A 26,843-nucleotide genomic window follows, 5' to 3' on the forward strand; every position below is an offset into this window, starting at 1 on the left:
TATTGACACTAATCTAGTTAACTGTAAGTTTGAGTGTAATGCAAACACACAACAATATTACATGCAACTCCGATACATGTATATATTAATACATTGCAGTTTTATAGTCCGTGAACCTCTAAGTTTATTTACAGCAAACTTTCATTTCATTCAGTTTATTTATATAATACAAATCAAGTAATCAAAATATATTTGAATAATCTATAATAAGCAGAGAGAATCACAGTGCTACAAGACAGATCTGCTAATATTACCACAGGCACTCGGTCGACGTTTTGAATATCCATGATAAAAATTGCCTTCCTATAACAAACTATTTTGTCTATAGGAATACATTTTTTCATAACAGATCTTTAAAAACGTTGAGTGCCTACATGTGAATCATACAGATGGATAAGTAAAGAAGATATAACTTACATACAGGGCCGTAAATTACATGGAGGCGGAGGAGGCAGCTGCCTCCTCCAACTTTTGAGCCAAAAAAAAAATAAAATTTAAAGTTCATTAGAATTTATGTTGTTTCCAATAACTAAGAACATGATACCTCCCTTAAAAAGCATTCCAAATCTTTCTTTTAGAATGAGTTAGTCAAGTAACATCTTAGAAGGTCCTAGAATCAAGGATTTTGCACGAAACGTGTTCAGTGTGCACAAAATGTGCTCAGCGTCTGGGGGCCTGGGCGGCCCCCAGACCCCCGCCTAATTTCCTGCCTCCTCCAAATTGAAGGTTAATTTACGGCCCTGCTTACATATAGTAAGAAACACAGACAATTGCATCGCTTGGGGTCGAATTTACTAAATAGTAAATTCGACCCCAAGCGATGCACAATATTCTTGTTTCTCACAGATTTAAAGTCAGTCTTACAGCAATATTTGTTCTAAATCTGAAAATTTAGAATTACTTTCCTGTAAAATGTGCTGTTATGATAGTTTTGTATGTACATGTAACTTTAACCATAATCACTGACAGAATTAAAACTACTGAGTTCAAGATTTTCAGCATCCAAATAAAGATTTCGGTTCTATTAAGTATATAGAAATAATTTTTTGTACGGGAAGACAATGTGCAGTTTTGCTTCATTCAGAGCCTCTGAATAGATTTTCTAACACAAATATCAATAACAAAAGTTTATATACCTCATTATTTTTTGTCATTGAAACAGTAAATCATGTTTTTACACGACCAAAATGATAGCTAATATTGCTTTCAAATGCTTTCATCAACAATATTTCCACAATGATGAATTTGACATACGTCTTTGTGTAATAGGAATATCTATACCCGTATCAATAAACCATTCAAAGGCATATCCAGGCAGTTACACGTATATGAACGGATCCAGAAGCACCTCTCCCCCTCCGAGAAGTGGGTTCTACGCTATGCAATTTTAGGGGTCTAATTGAAACTGTGGACTAACCTTTAGTATATTTTACAACTGAAATCTATATATCTATCCCATAGTCCTAGGGACCATTGGAGCACCACATGATCTGTCAATCAGCATTCATCATTCCTCTCGTTCCTTTGCCCTTCTCACGGTGTCGCCGAGTTCCAGACCCGCCAGCTCCAGGATATTATCTTTCCATCTTTTTCTCTGTCTGCTTCTCCTTCTCCCTGTACAGTGCACTGAAAGACGGTCTTGCATTCCCTGAGAATCTTCTCTGACATACCCATACCACTTTAACTTCTGTCGTTTTACAGTGAACAAGAGTTCTTCGTAGGGTGCGATGACATTTCGAATCCTGCCTCGCACTTCCTCGTTGGTGATGAGGTCTTTGTATGACATGCCGAGGGGTCGTCTGAAACTTCTCGTCTCTATGGCCAGTATCTTTCTCTCTATGTCTGCGATTAATGTCTAGGTCTCATAAGAATACAGAAATATGGACATGACTAAGGAGCGGAAGTCATCTTTGAGTTGATGGCTATGCTCTTGTCGTCCCAGATGGTCTTGAGTTTATTGAGCGTTGCTGTGGTCTAAACAATCCTTTAGCGTATTTCGGGCATGAATCTTTCATCGGTGACTATGACTCCCAAGTATTTGAAGCTAATTGAACGGTTTCCAGCTTATCTTCACTGACCCTGATGTTACTGCTGTTGGCCATCAGTTTGGTCCTCTCTGCGCTGATCTGCATGCCGTAGACTGCAGAGGTCTTCTCAAGGCGCTCCATCAAGTTAGCTTACTCTGGTTCCGTGTCTACCAGACCGTCTATATCCTCGGGAAAACGTAGGTATGTGATTGTCCTGTCTCTAATGCTGACTGTTCCTTTGTCATCTTCAAGCTCTTTCCAGGAATATGTTGAAGAGGGTAGATGAATGCAGGCAGCCTTGTCTTACTCCGACTGTAGTTCTAAACCAGTCTCCTGTGATTCCGTTGAAGCAAACTGCACTCATGGCCTTGTCATATAAATTCTGAATCACGTTGATGAGGTTGTCCTTTGATGTTGTACAGCCTCATGGTGGCCCAGAGTGCTGCATGCCACACACTGTCGAATATTGCCTTCTTGAAATCAAGGTTGAAGATATGTTCTGTAGTGCTGCATCCTGGGCGTAAGCCTGCTTGTTCCTCAGCGACGATCTTTTCTGCTTCTGGCTTCAGACGATTTAACACGATCTCTAACATGACTTTGCTTGGGTGGCTAATGAGGTTGATGGTGCGGTACTTCTGACATAGCAGTAAATGGCCTTTCTTGGAGAGGGTGATGACCAGAGAATGAGTCCATGGTGTAGGCCATTCCCCTGTCTGCCAGATCTTGTTGCAGATGATTAGCAGGGCATCGACCATGGTTTCTCCTCCTATCTGTTCTAGTTCTGCTGGAATATTATCCACTCCTGCTGACTTCTCCTTTCTCAGCGAGTTCATTGCTGCTTTCACTTCTTCGCGGAGGATGAAGTGGTTAGCGTTGTTAGTCGCAGGAGGGGCATTTAGCACTTCCGGGTCCCTTGTGGCTTTGAAGTTGTACAGCTCCGGGCAGTATTATGTCTACCTGCTAAGCATGTTCCACCTCTATCTTGTATGTTTGTGGTTCTCTCTTGCTTTGTACCGGTCAGGTCTTGCACCAGGTGATGCACCTTTTAGCTGTCATTCTTCTTCTGACACTGCTCTTTGGTCCAGTTTCCTTTTGTCTTTTCATTACCTTTCTTGATATCTTGGTTAACTGCTCTGTACTGTGCTGATCCATCTACATCTTTTTTGTTTTTTGTTGAAGAGTTCTTTCCATTTGTCGCACAGATCAAGAATGTCAGTTGTGACCCAAGGCTTCTTGACTGGGTGGTAATTACCAAGGATCTCGTTGGCTGTGTCAGTCACTCCTGTATTGAAGGTGTTGGTCACCATATCCATGCCCATTTCGGAGATGGACAGCACTGCAAGTTTCCCCTATCTTTGCTCCGCAATCTAAGTGTCCTTCAGCTTTTCTAGATTAGCTGTGATCGCTGTGTGGCCTTGTTTTGTCATATTTTTCAGATGTAGCTTGAAGGTCATTATGACCAGCTCATGGTTGCTTCCAATGTCGGCTCTCGGGAAGCTTCCAAGTTTTGGAAATGTTTACGCTTGATCTGAATTGCTTCCTCACCATGATGTAGTCGATTGGTTGTGAGTCTTTCCATCTGAGCTATGCTATGTGGTTTTCTTGGATGTTTTGTGGGGAGCATATGTGTTTGCCACCATCAGGTCGTTGTAGCTGGCAAATTCCAGGAGCCGCCTGCCTCTATCATTTGATTTCTTGTTGCAATACCGCCCACATGTTCCTTTCCCGTCCACGTATTCATCTACCGCCGCGGTGGTCTAGAGGTAGAACGTTCGACCCGGATGCGGAAGGTCGGGGTTCAAATCACCTAACTCGTTAAAGCAGGTAGTGAAAGTTCCATCGCCAAACGCTTGGCATCAGGTGTAAATGCCACGTGTCCTCCGAGATTACCTTAAAAATAGATGTCTCGTGTCACAGTAGATGTGGCATATTAAAGAATCTTCACTGCTCAATGGCCGTAAGCGTCGAGCATAGACCTAAATTTGAAGCACTTCACCGGTATTGGTGACGTCTCCATATGAGTGAAAAATTCTCGAGAGGAACTTTAAACAAGATACAATCAATCAATCACCTTTATTCATCTCCTTTAATCTTGGCGTTCCAGTCCCCATGTGCCACAATGATGTTTTTTGTCCAGTTCTTGGAAAAAAAGTCTTCTGTATCATCATCGGTGTATCTTGTTGGAGCATACACTTGGATGATATTGATGTTAAAAGGTCTTACCTTCAGACGGATGGTTATAAGTCTGCTTGAGATTGGGCAACAATTTATCGCACAGTTCAGAGTCCTTGTGTACAACGAACCCAACACCTTGCTTCTAGGCCGCTCCAGAACAGTCGGTGGCTTTCCTGCGCGCCTTTCTCTCCAGCCTTTAGTAGTCTTGATTCGCATAGTCCTAGAATGTTCCAGTTGTATCTTTTCATCTCGTATTCCAGTTCTTCTTTCAGTGTTCTTATAATTGAAATACAAATAGGTAAATCTCTTTATTTTTACTTAGCCTAGGCGCATAGGTGCAAAACCCTTCATCCTCCCCCACAGGCGTACCTGACATAGCCGCTGATGAAAAATGTTGAATGTCATAGAAAAAATGAAAACTTTGGAAAACGGGTGTTGACTTCAGGGGTAAGCCTGGATCACAGAACGGGACGAGCATCATGTGAACGATTGAACAGAGTTTTCAGTGCCCCAACAGGACTGGGTTATTCAAAACCTAGGTTGAAAATGACACTGGTCAGGCTAACCACTGATTAGATTGATTATCTTCTGGGTTAGTGGTTAGATTTAACTTAAAAATATGAAATTTCAAAGTACGTTTGAAAGCGTGGTTAACTAACCACTGGTTTAATGTTCCGGACTGGAATACAAATGTAAGTTCGTGTTCAGTTTAACCTTTTTATGATACACGAGGTACTATAGACAATACATATAAATAAAGACAATATACGCGATACACGTGAGAAGAGCAGAGTGATTTTTAGGTGAATGAAATTAATTATGGAGGACAGACTTGGTCATATATTTAAGATATAAAACTACAAAATTTGATAAGTACATTGAAGGCAGCATTTGACAATAATTAAGATGTGTGTAAATGTTTTGTTCATAGCAATATTTTTATAGAGATATTTTTTTCCGCCATTCTCCAAACAAACTGATACTCGAGAACATAACGATATTCATCATCTATTTGACCCTTGTTACAGATATGGCAAATTTTCTCATGTTTTGGAGTGCCTTCAGCTTTCACCACCTTCCAGTCTCGATGAGGAGCCGGTGATTTAAAGTTCTGAATTTGATAAATATTGTTTTTAGCTCACCTGAACCGCTATTCTGATCACATTTTGTCCGGCGTCCGTCTGTCCGTAAACTTTTCACATTTTCGACTTCTTTTCCAGAACCACTGGGCCAATTTCAACCTAACTTGGCCAAAAGCATCCTTGGGTGAAGGGCTTTCAAGTTTGTTCAAATGAAGGGCCATGTCCCTTTCAAAGGGGAGATAATCACAAAAATGCAAAAATAGGGTGGGGTCATTTAAAAATCTTCTTCTCAAGAACCACTGGGCCAGAAGAGCTGAAATTTACCTGAAAGCTTCCTGACATATTGCAGATTCAAGTTTGTTCAAATCATGGCCCCCGGGGGTAGGATGGGGCCACAAGGGGGGATCAAAGTTTTACATACAAATATATAGGGAAAAACTTTAAAAATCTTCTTCTCAAGAACCACTAAGCCAGAAAAGCTGAGATTTACATGAAAGCTTCCTGACATAATGCAGATTCAAGTTTGTTCAAATCATGGGCCCCGGGGGTTGGATGGGGCCACAATAGGGGATCAAAGTTTTACATACAAATATATAGGAAAAATCTTTAAAAATCTTCTTCTCAAGAACCACTAAGCCAGAAAAGCTGAGATTTACATGAAAACTTTCTGACATGGTGCAGATTCAAGTTTGTTCAAATTATGGCCCCCGGGGATAGGATGGGGCCCCAAGGGGGGATCAAAGTTTTGCACACAAATATATAGGGAAAAACTTTAAAAATCTTCTTCTCAAGAACCACTGAGCCAGAAAAGCTGAGATTTATATGAAAGCTTCCTGATATAGTGCAGATTCTCAATTGTTAAGATCATGGCCCCCGGGGGTCGGATGGGGCCACAATAGGGGATCAAAGTTTTACATACAAATATATAAGAAAAATCTTTTAAAATCTTCTTCCCAGAACCACTAAGCCAGAAAAGCTGAGATTTATATGAAAGCTTTCTGATATAGTGCAGATTCAGGTTTGTTAAAATCATGGCCCCCTGGGGTAGGATGGGGCCACAATAGGGGATCAAAGTTTTACATACAAATATATAGGGGAAATCTTTAAAAATCTTCTTCTCAAGAACCATTGGGCCAAAGAAGTTCACATTTACATGAAAGCTTTCTGACATAGTGTAGATTCAAGTTTGCAAAAACCATGGCCTCCAGGGGTAGGTTTGGGGCCATAATAGGGACTACGGTTTTACATGCAAATAGATATGGAAAATCTTCTGATATGGACCAAGGTGACTCAGGTGAGCGATGTGGCCCATGGGCCTCTTGTTTAGGTAGTGCATATAGATATTTTTCAAATCCAAATCCGCATTCGAAAATACCGTATCTGACCCTTAGACAACCGTATACACTGTTAAAATACATGAGAGCCAAGACTTCATACATGTATGACTGAAGTCATACAAAACTACAGATGCAACAACCTTGTCGAACAAATCAAGCTGACATTCTACTGGTACATGTAAATTAAATTGTATAACTTTTTGTGGAACACACTGTAAAATCGGAAACAAAAATCGGTATCACGTTGCACTTTTGAATTCGTAATATTTTTTGGTCCCCTATGAAGGTCTTCAATACAAATAATTAAACACTCCCAGGTAAAAGAAAACTTTATACAATGTTATTTAATACTTTGTGTATAGTTTTAAGTGGTACCAGAAAAATACAAAAATGTTTTTTTGTAAGTTGATTTTTTTTTCGTTCCAAAGTTAACACGTAGTCAAATTGTTTACATTGACACAGCGAGAGTCACTACCTTGACATTTGAAGCGCGTCATCAAAACAGTAGTGTCCACAAAAAACTGACAGCTGGGTTATTATGACACTGAAAACTTACTGAAAATGAAGGAAGTGTGTCTTCTCCTTCTTTTAGGTATATTTGGACATGCCAATGGATTACAAAATAATTCCTGTCGGTACAGAACCCTTGCTCCGTCGCAAAATCAAAGCAGGTAGGCAAAACATTCATCGATATCTATTTGTCACGCTTAAAACTCTCGGGTATATTTTATTCACAAACACATTTTAATGTTTTGTCAGAAGTGTGTTCATGTGTGTATCTCTCAAGAAATGCTTCGTCTGATCGCCGAGTTATTCAGGTTTACCCTCCAGTATTCTGGGTAACCGATTGAGTCTTCCAAAGAAAGGGTCGTCAAACATCGTATGATACCGGTTCCTGTGTAGCGAACTAGTCACGGTCTTCATTCGGCGGTAATGCGTCAAGATATTCAAAACGTTGTACACGCAATTTTTCAAAGGAGGCTCGATCAAATCGGGTACACTCCTTGCTGCCTACCGAGCGAATGGACATCGACACTTCAAATCCCGTCCATGCAATTTGTTTTTCATATAGTCCCCTTACATACATGTACGTGTACTTTTCTCAAACTACGATTAATTCATCCCACAAAAATAACCGATTCTATATGGAATAATTATTGACTTTGTTTAGGTAAATATACGGAATTATTAATCGAAGCACTTTAACAAAGCAGTTGAACTGTTGCATCTAATTATGGGGATTTTAAGTGTGACCTCGCAGCAATTTATATATGCATTTAATAAAATATGATTCAGGAATTATGAGAAAAAATCATAATAAATGGACATGATGACTATCAAGAACTGATCAAATTTAGGGGGGATTATATGTCGTATGTGAATGAGAACTTTTAACTGCAATGTACCAGTTTTAGATTTATTGATATGCGAGTGAATCATTTCAACGTTTTTAAGTTTTAACTTTTGTCCTGTAATTTGTGAAATCAGTGATGCATAGAAAATGTATATCCGTCTAAAAATGAATTGCTATCTCTACCTCACAGTATCACCCCCATATTGGAAAAGTATGAGTCTGCTCTGTTGATGATTCTTGGTTTTGCTGGATTCTCCATTCTCCTGGCGATAATACACAACTCAATCAGAAAATATATCTACAAGGACGCCCACAACCTCGACACGGTGTTTGATGCTGGTGGCAAAGTTACGCTTAGTCTGACGGCTGTTACAGTGACGTCACAACTACTATGGCCGGCAGACTTTTTACAGATTACTACAATCACTATTAAAGTAAATAAATGTTTGTGTCAATCTAATTAAAAGATTTTCTGAAACCGTTACACTGGAGAGGAATCTGAGAGCATTAAATTTGAGGTCACGTTATTGACCCCAGTCTCATGAATAATTCAATAAATATTCGACCAATAAAAACAGTTTGACAAGGAATCAAGAACCATCAGGAATCAGATTGTATGTTTACAAAAAATGGCGACTAACCATGAAAAGTTGGTATTTATCATACGCATGTCAATAATTACCGAGGAGCACGGGAGAATAATTGAAGAAGATGACGGCGGACATGAGCGATGTTAGAACGCAACGGAAAATATATTTTAACAATAATGGATGTATAATATCTAAGATCTCTCTTGCTCTTTTTTTAACGCTGATATAAAGTATGTTCCGATATAACAGCAAAACTTTCATGTTAGCAAAAGCCGTCATTTGATTGGTCAACTGTGAAAGGCGAAATAATACGACCTCAAATGCAATGCTGTAAGATCCTCCTGCAGTGTAACGGTTAGAGAAGATCTGATTTTAATTAAATTGTGTTTGTTTAAACTATTTGTAGGAATGAAACACACTATATCAAAGTATGATTCTACATTATAAACATAATAGTTTTCGTAAGTACACGTCATACAACCAGCTGACTACTTCATTTTCTTGAAACAGAGCGGTTTAGGGGGATGTCTATTCTTCGTCCTGGGAATTGTGGTCGATATTCTTCTGTTTCCAATCTTGTCAGTTGAACTTAAAACTAAAGCTCCTGGTGCCAAGACATTTTTACAGGTTTGTTTACACACCTTTTGGATCACATGAAGTGTAGTTCTGTAGTAGCATACGGTGTATATAACTAATTCATTAATTACAATGTGTTCATCTAATTCATACGATTTTTCAATATTAATCAGAAATCACGAAGATTAGCATAATAATTTTACACTTCCGCCATTTCCTTGCCGTATTTGCACTTTTCATCGTATTAAAACTACTCTGATTTCATTATCCTGCTTTCAGATAGTCTACACAAGGTTTGGAAAACCAGCACACCTCGTCTTCTGTGGCATCGCCTTGTTCGCCAATCTCGTGACTATTACTGCGCTTCTCGTGGCCGGAAAATCAGCCATTAGCGTTCTTACAAAAGACGCCACAGACGAGTTCATAGCGTTCGTCTTATCTGTTTTATTTGGATCCTACTGCTTCCTGGGTGGTCTGGGCACCACATTTTACATTTCGTATTTCAACACCGCAATCACGTTTGTAAGTCTGATCGTCATTGTTGTTAGTATGTACTTTACTGGTAACATCAATGAGAATATGGCAAAGTATGTCTCTACAGATGCCATGTATGAGGCTATGTCCTGCATCAAATCTAGGGACGGAAATTACGAGGATTCTCTGATAACATTTCGAACAAGGTCCGGTGCTATTTACGGGCTATCCCTATTTTTCATGGCTACATCCCTGAGCTTTATCGACCAAGCTAACTGGCAAAGTAGAATAGCTGCCAAACCTGTGCAAGGTGTGATTGGTTTCTTTATAGCAGCAGTTATGTTCTTCTGTCTCCCAGCAACCATTGCTCTACCAGCTACCCTCACATATGCTTCTATGGCGTATGAGAACGGAACGCACCTATTGTCCCAGAGCGAAATAATAAATGGTAAGAACCTCTAGAAAGTAACTTCTAATGCAGATTACGTTTTTGGGTTTTTTTGGTTTCCTTTTCTTTTGTAACTTACGTATGTCTTTGGACAGGCTATATTACACCGTTTGTGATGGAGAAAGTCATGGGTTCCACGGGGGCCTATCTCCTAATTACCTCAATAACAATGGCCCTTATGTCAACTGGATCTGGAGAAATCATGGCGGTGTCGTCCATCATAGTATACGACATTTACAAGGTGTACATAAACCCTTTCAGGTACGAGTGCAACCCTGGGATATAATATATGTACATAAATACCGAATTTCTTCTCTAGTTTCAGTTACAACATTTCACGTATTAATTATACTACTATTGGTGCTCTTCAAAGTATTTCATGAATTTGACTTTGTAGACGTTTGTTAACACCTACCACTTGCGTTCTGTGTGGACGACAGAAGGTTCGGGGAAAGTCCGAACTCTGTAATTGCCCTCCTTCACTTAACTGCACATCATGTATAAAGGACTTGGCCAAAAAGGAATACACAAAAGACTATGCTGTACAGTACACGTGTCCGCTGCACGGAGACTACCGCCATTACGAAGACCTTCTGATGCACTACAAAAGCTGGTGCATCGTATGGGTAACCGTTGCGGTTATTCCATTCGCACTAATTATATACGCCAGCAATATCAACTTAACATGGGTCATATTCTTCCTCCAAGGTGTACTTAGTCCGTGTGCACTTCCACTGTTACTAGCTATTATATGGGCGCGTTGTACGTCTTCTGCAGTAATTGTAGGTGAGTATTTGGTTTTCACTTTTCAACTGTTTCTGTCCCCTTTGAAAAAGAGGGGACATATTTATTTGCACCTGTTGGTTGGTAAAGCACCCTCTGCTCGATAGTTACCAAACTTGGTACAGTGGTTGTCCCTGGAAAGTAGATGAGCCTTATTGCTTTTTAGATCACAAAGTCAAAGGTCAGTCTCATCCAACGGGGATCCGGGTTAGAATATGTTCACAGTACGCCTTGCTTGTTGTAAGAGGCGACTAAATGGGGCGGTTCTTTGGATGAGACCACAAAACCAAGGTCTCGTGTCACAGCAAGTGTGTCGCGATAAATATCCCTCCCTGCTCAAAGGCCGTAAGCGCCGAGATTAGGCCTAAACCATGCAGCCCTTCACCGGCAGTGGTGATGTCTCCATGAGTGGAAAATTAAACAATATACAATCAAGCAACCAACCTCCCGACATGGGAAGATGTACATTTAATATTTTAAGAACAATTTCCTTGACAGACATCAAATTTAGTACATTGATTTCCCTCAAGAAGTAGATGTCCTCGATGAATTTTGAGGTCACAAGGTCAAGGATTGAAATTGATATAGTAAGATATTATGTGCTCAATATCTTGAGAACTCTTTACTTGACAGCCATCAAACTTGGTACACGTGTACATCCTAAGAGAAGATAGCTCCTATTGGTTTTCAAGCCAAAAGGTCAATGGTTATGACTCAAATGACTATTTATTTGGAAATGTCTGCCCAGTATCTCGAAAGAACAAATTAGGAAATAACCAATATTTTCACTATCATTACAGACATTCTAAATTTAAAGTTGATTATTTTTCATTATTGCCATACAAGTGGTGGGGCATATTATTTTGTTGCTAAACATTTTTTGTTTTCATTCCCTACGTAGACTAAATTTTCAAATTAAAAAAATGTTTTGCAGGGAGTTTGATCGGACTTGTAGGATATTTGGCAGCCAATTTCATCGTCTCAGAAATGGTGTACGAAGGAGGAATCTCAAACTTCTTCATCAACACTGTCCAAGATTATAGTTTGCTGGCTGGCTGTGTAGTTGGTATAACACTTAGTAGCTTTGGTACTATTGTGACGTCATTACTGACTAACAAAATAAAGTCAGAGGAGGATGTTGCTAGGGAATGGGAAAAAACGATTTCCATCGACAACCCACTGAACCCATGGCAACGCTTATACAAAGAAGAATTCAAACAGTTTCCTCCAGGGACCAAACCAACAGCAGCCATAATGGCCAAAATATTTCGTTCTGCGCGATTTGTGGCTATCTTTGGAGGATTTGGGTTCGTCTTCCTCTTTCTGGTGGTCATCCCTGCTGTTGTGATGTCATTTGATGTTTTGACACGTGATCAATTTTCTTCCTATATAACCTTTTGCTACGTTATATGTTTCATGGGGGCCGTGTTTGTTGTAGTTGCACCTCCGGCGGAGGAAATATATCAGATCATTAAAACTTGGAAAAGTTCTAGCGAAAAAGAAAATTTGCAGAAAATGCCCCCTGAAATTGAGCAAAGTCGACTATAATAAAAGAAAACATAGAGGTATACCATACTAATGTATAAGAAGTCCCCTTTTTGTGAAGATATTAAATAAATTCCAAATGCATAGAATTTTACACGGTAGATTAATTATGTACTGGTAATAAACAATTTTTACCATATATTGTTTTTAATTTCTTTGTAAAAACTAGACATGACCAAATAGGAATAACTCTTTTACTTTTCATCCAAACTAAGTTACACTATATATTGAAAAACATTACATATTTTAATGCCACATTCACACATACTTTTAGAATCCATACATCTCATCTCTACAGATCAGCCCATGGTTCTAATTAACCTTGAATTATGGTTTTGCGATGTGCAAGAGAAATCTTGTAAATTACTTCTAAATACAGATGACGTATTTTGATAGTTTGGACAGGATATATTATACCTTTTGTGATGGAGAAAAAATCATGAGTTTCACGGCGGGCATGACCAGTCGATAGTGGATGATTACTCCTCCTAGGCACCTGATCCCACCTCTGGAATGTCAAGGGGTCTGTGTTTGCCTACTCCTAATTTTGTATTGAAGGAGTTATGAGATTGATCACTGTTCGTTATCTACACATTTTCACCAAGATGATTGCAAATTAAATCGATGAATTGATCTAACATTATTCTTGAGAGTAGAATTTAATTTTTAAAAATTCCAATATCACTATGTCCATTTATGGGCCCTAGCCCTACACCCGGTGGTTATGGTTTGAACAAATATGAGCTACATCATATACGGATACTTGCATATAGACTTGATAACTTTTACCCATCTTGTTATTTGGAAGAAAATAACAAATGTTCGCCACTTTTTCCTGTTCTTGGCCATATTTTTTAGGCTTCCCCATGAGTGGTTAAGTCGACTCAATGGTATGTCGCCATGTTATCTTGGGTCTACCTCGGCGCCTTTCCTTCTGGTGTCCAGAAAAGGGCTGTCACCGTGTGGTCTTGTTGATCTTCTCTCAAGACGTGCCCAATTAAAGGTGAAGACAACGAACATCACAATCTTCTTCTGATGTTGTTCATGTCTTCCTGATTGCATCCATTACGGAGGTCCTGGTTAGAGATCTTAATTGGCAAAAACATTTCTAGGATTCTCCTAAGGATCTTTGTATGGAAGATGCAGAGTTTATGTTGATCAGCCTCAGTCATTCTCCAGCATTCTGAATCATACAACAGGGTAGGTATTATATAACTGTTGTACAGTTTCAATTTGATGCGTGTGGTGTACTGGCCAGATTTCCAGACAGCTGCAAGTTATTGAATGGAGCTCTTGCCTTTGACAGACGTTGTTTAATGTAAGTAGGGGCACTACCACCTACTCTTTCTGTACTGCCATGCAAGGTATGTAAATGTATCTGTTTGAGGCAAGAGCTTGTCTATGTAGAAGTTGGAGTTGTTGATAATCATGATTTAAGATTTTCTGGTGTCGATGCGTTGACTTATTTGGTTGGAATATGTTTATAATATGTTGGTTTTCTCTTGGATATGCTGATGAGTGTGCGACAGTAAGGCAAGACCATCAGCAAAGTCGAGATCTCCTATAGTCTGGTCCCCCTTCCCACAATTCCGTTCGCGCACTCTCTCAATGTAGAGAGTGCGCGAACGGAATTGTGGGAAGGGGGACCAGACTACTCCTAGGGTTGAAGAGTTTCCCATCTGATGCCACTTGGGGTGTCTGAAGTTGTTTGCCTAACTCTTGTTTTCACTTGATTCAGTATACACTGTTTAACGTCCCTCTCGAGAATTTTTCACTCAAATAATTTAGGCCTCGGCGCATACAGTCATTGAGCAGTGATGGATCTTTATCGTGCCACACCTGCTATGACACGGGGCCTCGGTTTTTTGCGGTCTCATCCGAAGGACCGCCCCATTTAGTCGCCTCTTACGACAAGCAGAGGGTACAGAGGACCTATTCTAACCCGGATCCTCACGGGATTGTTTTCACTTGAAAACCTATCTCTGAATTCCCAACGGTGCATTCGAAGTCATTATAAAATGCCTATATAAGATTTATGAGATGCTGTGGAATACCGTATAATTTTAATATTTTCCAATGGCTGTCTCTGTGGATGCTGTTGAAGGTCTTTTCAAGGTCAATGAAGTTGATGTAGAGTTGTCTTTGTTATTCAGTACATTGTTCAATGATATTTCTTAGTACGAAAACCTGGTCAGTACAGCCCTTTCCCTCGCAGAATCCAGCTTGTTCTTTCCGAGAGTGCCGTTGATGGTTCCTGAAAGTCTCTTGATTATGAATTTAGCCATGATATTGCTTGGTATAGATAGACGTGTGATTCCTCTCCAACTCTTGCAATCATATAATGCTCCTTTCTTGGGTATCCTGATGATGGTACCTATATTCCAAACTTTAGATATAACAGCATCACTCCAGATGTCTTTGAACATAAGAGATAAAACATTTCCAGTCAATCTGACGGTTGTAGTTATATAATAGTACCATTGACTGCTATAGATATGAGTTATATAATAGTACCATTGACTGCTATAGATACGAGTTATATAATAGTACCATTGACTGCTATAGATACGAGTTATATAATAGTACCATTGACTGCTGTAGATACGAGTTATATAATAGTACCATTGACTGCTATAGATACGAGTTATATAATAGTACCATTGACTGCTATAGAGTTATATAATAGTACCATTGACTGCTATAGATACGAGTTATATAATAGTACCATTGACTGCTATAGATACGAGTTATATAATAGTACCATTGACTGCTATAGATACGAGTTATATAATAGTACCATTGACTGCTATAGATACGAGTTATATCATAGTACCATTGACTGCTATAGATACGAGTTATATCATAGTACCATTGACTGCTATAGATATGAGTTATATAATAGTACCATTGACTGCTATAGAGTTATATAATAGTACCATTGACTGCTATAGATACGAGTTATATAATAGTACCATTGACTGCTATAGATACGAGTTATATAATAGTACCATTGACTGCTATAGATACGAGTTATATAATAGTACCATTGACTGCTATAGATACGAGTAATATAATAGTACCATTGACTGCTATAGATACGAGTAATATAATAGTACCATTGACTGCTATAGAGTTATATCATAGTACCATTGACTGCTATAGATATGAGTTATATAATAGTACCATTGACTGCTATAGATACGAGTTATATAATAGTACCATTGACTGCTATAGATATGAGTTATATAATAGTACCATTGACTGCTATAGATACGAGTTATATAATAGTACCATTGACTGCTATAGATACGAGTTATATAATAGTACCATTGACTGCTATAGATACGAGTTATATCATAGTACCATTGACTGCTATAGATACGAGTTATATAATAGTACCATTGACTGCTATAGATATGAGTTATATAATAGTACCATTGACTGCTATAGATACGAGTAATATAATAGTACCATTGACTGCTATAGATATGAGTTATATAATAGTACCATTGACTGCTATAGATACGAGTTATATAATAGTACCATTGACTGCTAAAGCTATATAGTAGTACCCCTGACTGCGTTAGCGACATGTTATATAGTAGTACCTATAACTGCTAAACCTAAAGGTTCTCAAAATATTGAGCGATAGGGGTCATTTACTCCTTAGATAGAATCAGTGTACTAAGCTTGTCTGTCAAGCACAGGGAGCTCAAGATATTGAGCAGACAATATCGTATTCTGTCCAATTTTACCCTTGGATCTCAAAATCAATAGGAGTCATCTACTTGATAGGGAAATCAGTGTACCAAGTTTGATGTCTATCAAGCAAAGAGTTCACAAGTTATGTCCAGAGGGGATTCACCCTTGACCCTGTAATCTCAAAATCATTAGGGATCATCTACTATCCAAGGGCAACCACCGTACCAAGTTTGGTAACTATCAATCAAAAGGTTTGTTCAATATTTAGCGAAGACTTGGTCAATAGATCAACCGACAGGTGCACAATAATGTCCCCCTTTTTTAAATGAGGGGGGGGGGGCATAAATAACCATTATACGTATATACTATGTATTAAATTAAAACCAAGAAAACGCACACTGTGTTATTATTTTTATTTACAAATGTACACAACGATGAGATTGCACTGGCCGTGGTGTCGAGTGGATTCGTCAGTACACGTGAACCATACCATACAGGAATCTAATTAATGGTCAAGTCAGAAATAATCTATTTGTGGTCAAAAAGCGTATAAATTAATCTCCCATCCCCTCTACCACCATTCCGTGGCATCTCCGGCGATAGTTAATTTTTGAAAAATTAAAAAAATTATAATGGAATTCAGCGAAATTGTCATTGATCGACTTACACTTTGCCGCGAGGTTTGACTATGTCAATTAACATTTCCTCGATGACTAGCATTTTTTTCACGGATGAATATTTAATTCATAATGTAACATATACATAGGTTATAACTACACAGACAGACGACAAATTATATATATGTGAATACAAGTTCAATACCATTCAACTAAATTTATTCCTTAAATACGTGCAGACATTGGAATTTAATAAAGATAAGACATGTTTAGATAAACATAAAACTTTGTTTTATAAAGTGGAAAAGTAATACAAAAGTTAACTTGGCTTAAATATCTGGAGTATTGTCTCTAGGTGTGTATACACAACTACAGGAGTAGCGCACAAAACGAACCCAATCGAGACTCCTTTAATCTGCTTAATGACTCCACTACACGAGATGTGAGCGGATCAAGGGGAAAATTGTAATCTATCGTGCCTACGTTTACCGTCACCTCGAATAGTCTCGGATTGACCAGGTCGAGGTTCAAACTCATTACCTCCCGCTCACCTGACGCCGCGGCGTAATATCATTTAACTAAAACTATTTACAGTATCGCATTTGGAATCTTGAATTAAAATTATCAAACATGAAATTGAACATGAGAAATGGGGGTTTCGCAGAAAAATTGTACACAATTTGTTTTTGTATAGTTAACTCTACAATGTTGAACGAAAGACATGTTTCTGGTAGGACGTACTTAATTCGTGCGACGTAATTGACAAGAACGATGGATTAAACATTGACAATGTTTCATCTGTGTTATATGCATGTATTTCATCGCTTATGATAATTACATGTTTATAGTTCTGAATTTCGAATTCCTGTCATGCCTCATTATCACAACTTACAAATAAGAATGACCTCATTGTATATATAATAACTTGTATATTAGCTGAGGTTTGCTGTATAATTTTGGTAATATTCTGCAAGACAAACAAATCCAGTTTATTCTTTAGTTTTAGTAGCTCCAATCTGAGGTTTCATTCACAGTGAAATTCCCGATTAAATGCAAATTTCAAAATTTTCTATCACATAAAACATTTTACCCCAATAAAATCTCATTCTATCGCATATTTTTATTATAAAAACTCCTGACATAGTCATATTTAAACGTCACAACTCTTACCAGTTTCTGTGCATTGCAGCCCCGCCTTCTTTCTTTCTTTTTCTTATATTTTTTAAATATTTTTAGAAATACTAAATACACAACTTTAAATTACATCTTTTAATTAAATGGGAAAAAAATTATAGTAGGTTAAACCAATTCAAATATTTCGTTTTCCGGAACAAGATTGATCCCTCTTGAAATAAAAAAAAAAAAAACGCGGAGGGACACCCCCCCCCCTCTACTACAGAGGTACACGTATATTTCAACCCAGATTTTTGTCCTTCATATAAACAAAATGTGTCAAAAAATACTTGTATCAGAAGCAAACAACTGATTCACATGTGCTTAAAGTTTTAAATATATAATAAAACAAATGTTTTGGAAACATATATATGCCCAATGTGTGGCAATACTGAAAGGATCCACTTTTCACTTAGAATGTCTGTAGTGACAGTACCTTTCACAGTCACAGTTTTGAATCTTATAAAAAGGCACTTTATCAATGCATACGGGTTATCTCCTAGTCAGGAACAACCATAATAAGTTAGGTCTCTCAAAATACTGAGCAGACATTTCTTTGACATTGTGACCTGAAAACCAATGAGGGTCATCTACTCTTTTGGGGGCATTAGTGCACTATGTTTGATGTCTGTCAAGGAAATGGTTCTCAAGATACTGAGTACACAGTATCTTATTATGTCCAGTTTGACCTTTGCCCATTGACCTTGTGATCTCAAAATCAATATGCCAGTGTGCCAAGTTTCAGGTCTTTCCAGCAAAGGATTCTCAAGATGATGAGCAGACAATATTTTACTGTGCCCTGTTTGTTTGACCCTTGACCCTGTGGTCTCAAAATTGACAAGGATTATCTACTCTCTAGAGGCAACCACTCCACCAAGTTTGGTAACTGTCAAACAAAAGGTTCTTCAGATATTGGTTGGTCAATATCTTATGTCATAAGAAGTTTAACAATTTGCCCTTGACCTCAAAATCAATAGGAGTCACATACTCCTTATGTATAACCAATGAACCAAATTTGATGGCTGTCAAGCAAATATTTCATAAGATGTTGAGCAGATATTTTATCATGCACAGTTTGACTCTTGATCTTGTGACCTCAAATTGATAGTGGTCATTTACTCATTAGGTAGCTGCAGAACTGTAGCTCTCTGAAAAAATATTTTGACATAACAGAGAGCTACATAATCCGAGATTCCTCTGACTCTTACCCCCGCTTTAAACGAAATCATTTGAAGCTGGGAGTTTTCAGGTCGTGTGGGGCTTTAATGAATATTTGAAGGTATGTTTAGACACAAGTATAGTAGGAAAATATGTTAAGAATTTTTTGATATTAAATTTATGAGACAGTAACTCAAGAATACAACGATATAAGGCCTCAACCGTGCGCAGCTTTTTGTGTGCCGTAAATCGAAGGTTTTTATAAGGGGTTGCTCTGTAGCTCTCTGTTATGTCAAAATATTTTTTCAGAGAGCTACAGTTCTGCAGCTACTCATTAGGTAGAACCAGTATATCAAGTTTAATGCCACAGGCACTCGGCGTTTTAAATATCTATAATAAAAAAAAATTGTCTTCCTGTAAACATAATATTGACAAGGTATACCACGCCGCCATCTTGGTTTTCGTTTTTACCAGCTGCATCGCTTGAAAATTTCGGCGAAAAGTTCGATATAATACAATAATTAGAACCCTACCGTCTAGTAACAACTCTGTCAAGGTCTTACCTCTCACATCGTCATGGTGAACTGGAAATAAAGTCCATTTATCGGCTATAATCAACCGTCAAACATCGTCTACTGCTTCTCAAATGCGAGAAATCGCTGAAAGGTGGACGTACGTTGACATAATTTTGGGATAGCCCTTTTTTCATTGGTCGATAAAATTAAAAATAGTAAATATTATAATTAGCAGTAAATATGTTCTAGTGAGCGAGGTAATAGATCTTGAACATTATTCTATGAATATATACTTTATTTATTTTTTTAAACGTTAAACATGATAACTTCACTTATTCATGCATTCGTTTCTGTTGAAAGTAAATTTCATAACGTAATAAGAAAAATTCACACACACATGCAGGCGCTTACACGTAGGTATACTCTCAAAGGTACACAGTAACATTTATACATCCATGCAAATGTCCTGTCCTGCTTATCTGTAAATTTTCAGAGTTGTCACAATGGGTGACAAAACGTGGGTTGGAGTCGAAGCGGGGCGGGGGGCGATGAACATTTCCAATGTTATTTGGTAATGTGATAGATTTACTAAATTTCCCGTGCCAGCCTGTCCTGAAACCACACAATTGTGCAGAGTTTTATTGTTTGCAGGACTGCAACTACCCTGCATTCAGTGCCCCCCCCCCCCCCCCCCGGCACAAGCGTCAGTGGGTACATTGGCAAGGGAATTCTCATTTGCATAATGATGTCAACTTCCGTCCCTAGATCAGGATTTATCGCATTTTGAGGAGCAGTAGGCGATAGTTGATGCTTGATTATATCTGATCAATGGACATTATTTCGAGTTTTCCATAACGATGCGACAGATAAGATATTGAGAGAGTTGTTGCTAGACGGTAGGGTTCTAATTATTCTATTATATCGAACTTTTCGCCGAAATTTTCAAGCGATGCAGCTGGTAAAATCGAAAACCAAGATGGTGGCGTGGTATACCTTGTCAATATTATGTTTACAGGAAGACAATTTTTTTTATTATAGATATTTAAAACGTCGAGTGCCTGTGTTTAATGCCTATCAGGCAAAGCATTCTCAAAATATTAAGTAGACAATCTTCCTTTGACCAATTTGACCCTTGACCTTGTGACCTGAAAATCAATAGGGGTCATCTACTCTCTCGGAGTAACCATTGTACCAAGTTTGGCAACTATCAAGCAAAGGGTTCTTTAGATACTGTGCAGACAAGACTTGGTCTACAGACTGACTGACAGACAGGTGACATAAAACAATACACCCCTTCTTTTTCAAAGAGGGGCATGAAAATTGCCTTTCTGTAAACTAACTATTCATATATAGTTTGTTTACAGAAAGACAATTTCTTTAGTATACATGTATATATCTAAAACGTCAAGCACCTGGATTGATTATGATTAAAGAGGATTACAGATAAACTTTTTTTTCTATACCCCATTGCAACAGAAATGTAAAAGAACCTGTTGGAGGTCTCGTTTCCTCATAATATGCAATCATGCTGATGGAGTCCTGTTGAGTCTCTGACATCAGACTTTATTCCCTATGATTATCATTATCAGTGTAAACTGCAAAATAAAGATTTTTGTACTTCTGAACTCTCCAGTGAAAAAGTTAGTTTCCCATCATCCTTCAGCTGATCAGTAACTAAGCTTCAATCACATCATCGAAAGTGTTTCTTTTGACTACTGTAAAAGTGGTTATTTATGCGTGGGGGAAATGTACAATAATTACGCTACCACGTAATAAACGCATAAATTTCCCCAACGCATATACATGTAGTTATAAATATTTAACATAATATATATTATATTCAGTTACCATGTATTTTTCCCCCATGCGTAATGTTGGACGTGGAAAAACACATACTTAATCCCCAACGAATACTTAATCCCCAGCGCAAATAACCGCTTTCACAGCAGCATCCATTAACTATTGCACAGAGTTTGTGAGTTCTGATTAAATCTACTCATGTATTGCCCCAGCCTTATGTATTTTTCTATTTGTAGTTTATGGCTTAATAATACTATGATTGCAGGAAAGGATACGTCCATGCTAAAATATATGTCTGAGTCAATTGTTAAGGAAAACTTCAATAACTATATATATAAAACTGTACAAACTAATTACATACACTGGAAGGAATAATAAAGTTTTGGTAAACAAGTAACATAACAGAATATGTAGCTGACTGTAACATCTTGATAAACATCAGAATTGTACAAAACTTCCTAGTTATCTACAGCTGAACAACTTGAGAATGGATGACAAAAGAAAATTTTATACCAATAGTATGAAAAACACAAAATGACATGGCAATCTAAAATTATTGTATCTGATACAAAATTTAAAAAATACAGGCATTGAAGTCTTGAACTCCATAGTCCTGGTTACAGAGCAGTTGTTGTGAATTTTATTGACCACACCACATCAGTTCCTGGGGGTAAAAATGATAAAACTTTCAATAATGAACAAACTGACTATCAACCTATTAAAAAGATATCATAAAAAATGTGAATGAGACTGACAACTTATCAGAGCACCTGTAATGCATTGTATCTCAACATAGTGATTGTACCAATACCCATTTATATGATCCAGAATGTGAAAGCTGCCCAAGAAAACGGACCAAACTAAAATACACACTTATCACAGGAGCTTGATCTCTGACATATTTACTGCTATACAAGATTCAGTTGTAAGTACCACACATGTTTTCTGAGCCTATTCGTGTGTAGCACCCCTAAAATCAAGCATGTACAATAGGAGTATTCAAAAACTGCAAACCTCCACCAAAGTTCCCCAATTTCTCTTTCTCTGCAACTGTTTTCATCCACAGATTGCTCCCAATGTTTTGGGTTCTTTTCAGTCATTAAAAACTTGATAAAAATCTGAACAAATTCCAAGTTGTAGTTTATGTGTAATTTTGTCCATAGATGAACACATACATGTGCATATAATGCACACGCATAAGGAGGACCAAAATTATATCGCAACTTAACCAGAGCAAAACGTGTTTGCAGTGACATCTATTTTAACAAATTCCAGAAATGTGACTGAGTTCCTCAGAAATCAGAGGAAAACTGGTCAAAAAGGAAGGAAAACACCCCCTACCCTACCTGGAAAAATATCACTGTCACTATAGATCAAACTCAGAGTACTTAATTTTTTCGAAAATTGAGCCAATCAGACGATTTCCTCTGAAGAGGAAAAATCACACACTTGCAATTCTACGAGTCATAGGAAAATGGGTGCTGGTTTGTAGTAACGAAAAATCATTTTCTGAGCCCTTGGAAGTGGTAGATCCTCAAAACCCATGTATGACATTGCCAATACAAACAGCTCGTGGTATAACCTAGTATTGTAGTGACCTAATCAGGCTTCATGAAATAGAAATGCGAACAAAGGTTGCGATAATACAGGATGAGGACATTACTGAAATAAAGCATAATACACTACAAGATAATGAATCTATAAAATCAAATTCGTATTGAAGGATACAAAAAGTCCACCAAATAAACCGCTCAGGAAAATCTGTCTTCTGTTTATAAAGAATTTGTTCCAAGAGGCTCCTGCCTTCAGTAGCAGCATAATCTAAAACAAAACTAAATTGTACCAATTTCATTTAAATATTGAAAAATATTGCAGTGTTAGTAGCAAGCTGGAATAGTTTTGGGCTATTAGGCAGGCAATTGGGGTTAAAATATCTCTTTAGTTAAACGTTTCATCTACATTGTTTCTGGGTTGAAAGATCTGGAGTATGTGATTTCTTAACTGCACTACCAGCAAGTACTTACTGACAAAACAAAAGCAGTAACAAAGTAGAATAAGAATCCTTGTAGCCCCGTCAATCCTAAAATCCCTGCAGCACAGCCAGACAGGGCTGACATTGAAGTGCGACAGTACTCTAGGACCGAACCATTCTGTCGGAGAGAAATCTCACTGAAAGTGGCTGAGGCCTCTGTAATAAAATCATGTTTAGATTAAAAACTCATTAGCAAAGATTTAAAAGTAAAACAATTGTCAACACTTCATGACACATATTACACAATAACTCGTGGTTGTAGAACCATGGGAGAACAACAAGGGTGATTTTGTTCCACAGAAACTGATTTTAATTTTGAACAGATGCAGCAAGGCAGAGTTGATGAATTTGTAACCTATTTATTTGTGTGATTGCAGTAAAGAATACTCTACACTAGTATATTTGCAACAAATATTTGTACTTTTTGATTTCATATATACTGCCTTCCTATGATATTACGGTTTCTATAGCTATGCGTAAACAACATAACCTAGTTGGTGCATATTTTTAGATTGTAAACACAGGGTTATCCTAACCATAACCTTGCACATTACTTTGGGTGATATTTTTCTTTTCATTAAGGCTTAATGCCACATCAGTTGGTATGTAAGCTTCATCTTTGTGATATTTCAGTTTCTCTTCTTTTTATTTTCAATGTTCATAATTCTATGCATATTCAGTTAAATATACAATAATAATAGATAAGAAAGAAAATGATGGAAAAAAAAACAGAACTGGTTTCATCTGTCGTCTGTTATCTACTTTGAAATCAAAGCTATCAATGTCTTGGGTTGGACACAAGGCTGCACCCATGATCGTAATGGCTAGCCAAGGGCATAGGTATGACAACTAATTTGTGCCATTTCACAATTTATCGTCTTTTTGTTATTTCGAAACGAAAAGACAACAAAACAATATTTTGCAACTTTTCATCTCGAAATAACGAAAATATGACAAATGATATTAGCTACATTTCACTTCAAAATAACTAAAAGATGTCAAATTGTAAAATGGCACAAATCAGCCACCATACCTGTAGGCTAGCCACTACAATCATGAACGCAGCCTGGTACTCAGGTTTCATACCGTACCAATGACCTAGCTGATTCAAAATTACCCGTAAAATACTATTTCATATCATACCAGTACTGATATCAAAATTTATATATCAATAAATCTATAATCATCCTTTGAGGTTTTAATCCATTCCTTGCATTTCTATTCGAGTTGATTCAATGAAAACTACAGACATGCTTTTTGAGGTTATGCTAATCGACAAAATGCAACATAAAATATATCTGCTTGACATTTCAGTTATCCAATAAATACTTGAAAAGTAGGATTTTCAATAAAGAGTATGTCAATTAAGCATTACTTTTGCTAGAACTTTTAAATTTACAACATTTATTTCAAATAGTGGAATGCTAAAACAGAAGCAATAACTCATCAGGTTTTTCCGTATCTTCATCTATTAGTGTCAACATAGTTTTATTGTTGAAAAAGAAACATGAAAACTTAGGTAAATTTTAGTTTCCCTGATTCTTTAAAGACATCTATTATGAATTATTGAATATCAAACCCTAACCCTGATTTAAGATTGAGGAATAGTGATTGGAGAAAAAACCTTGAGAATATCTTTATGTCTGAGTCTCTGACACTTATCTTTGATTTACATGTATCAGCATAGTAAGACCAGAGTTGTGGAAAACTGCCGGTCATGCCGGCAAAACCGATTAAAAATGCTTGCGACCGGTATAAACGCCATTGATGTCGGTCCAAATGACCGGCCTGGTTTTTTGTTTTTGTTTTGTTTCCTGCAAGCATCGGCGCATTTTTCAGCGCAATTATCTTGTAAAACTAAAATGCGATTGCGTAATACTTTTTTCCTTAAACAAGATCGAGGCATGCAATATTTGCATTGACAGACTGCCGGCTGCGTACCAAATAACCGCTTACAAAATTTTATCGTCGCCTCATTAAAATACAGGTACTCTTCTATAAGAGATCATGAAAATTCTGTTCTTAACCGAGGAGCTGTGGAGATTTCACATGCATAGAAATGGAGACTGAAGTATAACGATGTTTAATAAAGGAAATAAATGTTGTGTACTTTTTGTTTTGTTTTTTTAATTTTGTGACTTTAGATTTCGGACTGGCTTAAATTATTTCGGACTGGCTTATGTTGCCTTCTTGTCAGTCCGAATGACTGGCTATCTAAAAATGTTTTCCACAACTCTGTAAGACTTAAAATTTTGAGGAGGGGTGAAACATGTTTCTGAAATTTTTGGGATTCTGGATTCCTCCCTTGTGTAAATATAGAATAGAGAGGGTCAATTCGTGACGAGCCCCTGTGCATGTTCTTGATGCTTTGAACCGGAACTTGGTAAACAGAGATCTATGCAAATTTTTAAGAACATTTAGTATTTAAAATGGTTGATAAAAATCAAACAACATAGCAAGAATTATGGATATACAAGTGAAGAACCTTTAGGATCAAGAGCTACACTTTCACATGACGCAAGGAGCTTCAGCAATTCCGAATTTCCTCGACATTAAAATGTTTTGTTCAAATATATATCAAAGAAAAGTAATACAAAAATAAACATTGTTAGGACAGATTTAATGAAAATATTCAATACATATTTCTGCAATAAATTTGGGGTACAAAACTACTGTATTATATAAATTTTACCTTTTGATTTCTTCTTGCCCGTTTTCACTGCCACTCCGGACGCCATATTTGTTTTGTAACAGGTAAAATTGATTAGACGGGAAACAAAGATTCCGAAATTAGTGGTGTTTTACAAAGGGCAAATCTCATCTTCCAAACAGTATGAATGAGAACCATTGCTTATTATAAACTCATCCTGCTGCCCAATCCTTATGATTTACATGAAATATTGTTTAATTTGTAAGCAGTACATGTGTTTTTTTCTCTTCTTCTTCAACTGCTTTATGTGTAGTATATCTCACACAACACTCACATCCATCACCATACCAATCAAACTGAGAAGTGAATATATTCCTCAAAGCTGCAAAGCAGACAAATTCCGTATCTAAGATGGAAATACCAGGGCCGTAAGTAGGGTTCTAAATCAGGGGAGGCAGGGGATTGGGGGCCGCCGATTGACTTTACGACTGAAAATGACACTTTTTAAATCCCAATTTATCATGTTTGTGTTTCATTTGTACTATGTAAAGAATCGTAATATGGTGTCAAAGACAAAGGTGCTTGTCTTCATTTTAAACATATATCCTATAATATAACATTTATATAATTTTATTTTCTTTTTTGCCAAAAAATCAGACGAGGCAGTTGCCTCGTCTGCCTCATCGGCAGTTACGGCCCTGAATACTACTTGCTCCGATTCCAAAGAATTGGCTTAAATTGGGTGTACAACCACATTGCTGAAAACAGCAACTACCAATGTATTTCATGAAAGGGGAAGATAACG

General features: G+C 37.5%; 2 protein-coding genes across 2 annotated transcripts; one reads left to right on the forward strand and one right to left on the reverse strand.

The window, feature by feature from the left end:
• The first annotated feature begins 7,067 nt into the window (after positions 1-7,067).
• On the forward strand, positions 7,068-12,530 carry LOC125679702 (uncharacterized). The gene is made up of 7 exons (XM_048919138.2): positions 7,068-7,292; positions 8,166-8,409; positions 9,076-9,192; positions 9,421-10,063; positions 10,159-10,324; positions 10,461-10,849; positions 11,781-12,530. The coding sequence occupies exons 1-7, from the start codon at positions 7,183-7,185 to the stop codon at positions 12,392-12,394; spliced, it is 2,283 nt and encodes a 760-aa protein (XP_048775095.1). The 5' UTR covers positions 7,068-7,182; the 3' UTR covers positions 12,395-12,530.
• A 3,961-nt stretch (positions 12,531-16,491) lies between these two features.
• LOC125682593 (ER membrane protein complex subunit 6-like) lies at positions 16,492-26,162 on the reverse strand. Its single transcript, XM_048923259.2, has 5 exons — positions 26,081-26,162; positions 23,381-23,544; positions 23,085-23,177; positions 21,632-21,651; positions 16,492-16,594 (listed from the first exon to the last, which is right to left on the reverse strand). Exons 1-5 carry the CDS (start codon positions 26,124-26,126, stop codon positions 16,564-16,566), a joined length of 354 nt encoding a protein of 117 aa, XP_048779216.1. The 5' UTR covers positions 26,127-26,162; the 3' UTR covers positions 16,492-16,563.
• Positions 26,163-26,843: the final 681 nt, after the last annotated feature.

The sequence above is a fragment of the Ostrea edulis genome, chromosome 2 (assembly GCF_947568905.1).
Source record: "Ostrea edulis chromosome 2, xbOstEdul1.1, whole genome shotgun sequence".
NCBI classification, from domain to species: domain Eukaryota; kingdom Metazoa; phylum Mollusca; class Bivalvia; order Ostreida; family Ostreidae; genus Ostrea; species Ostrea edulis.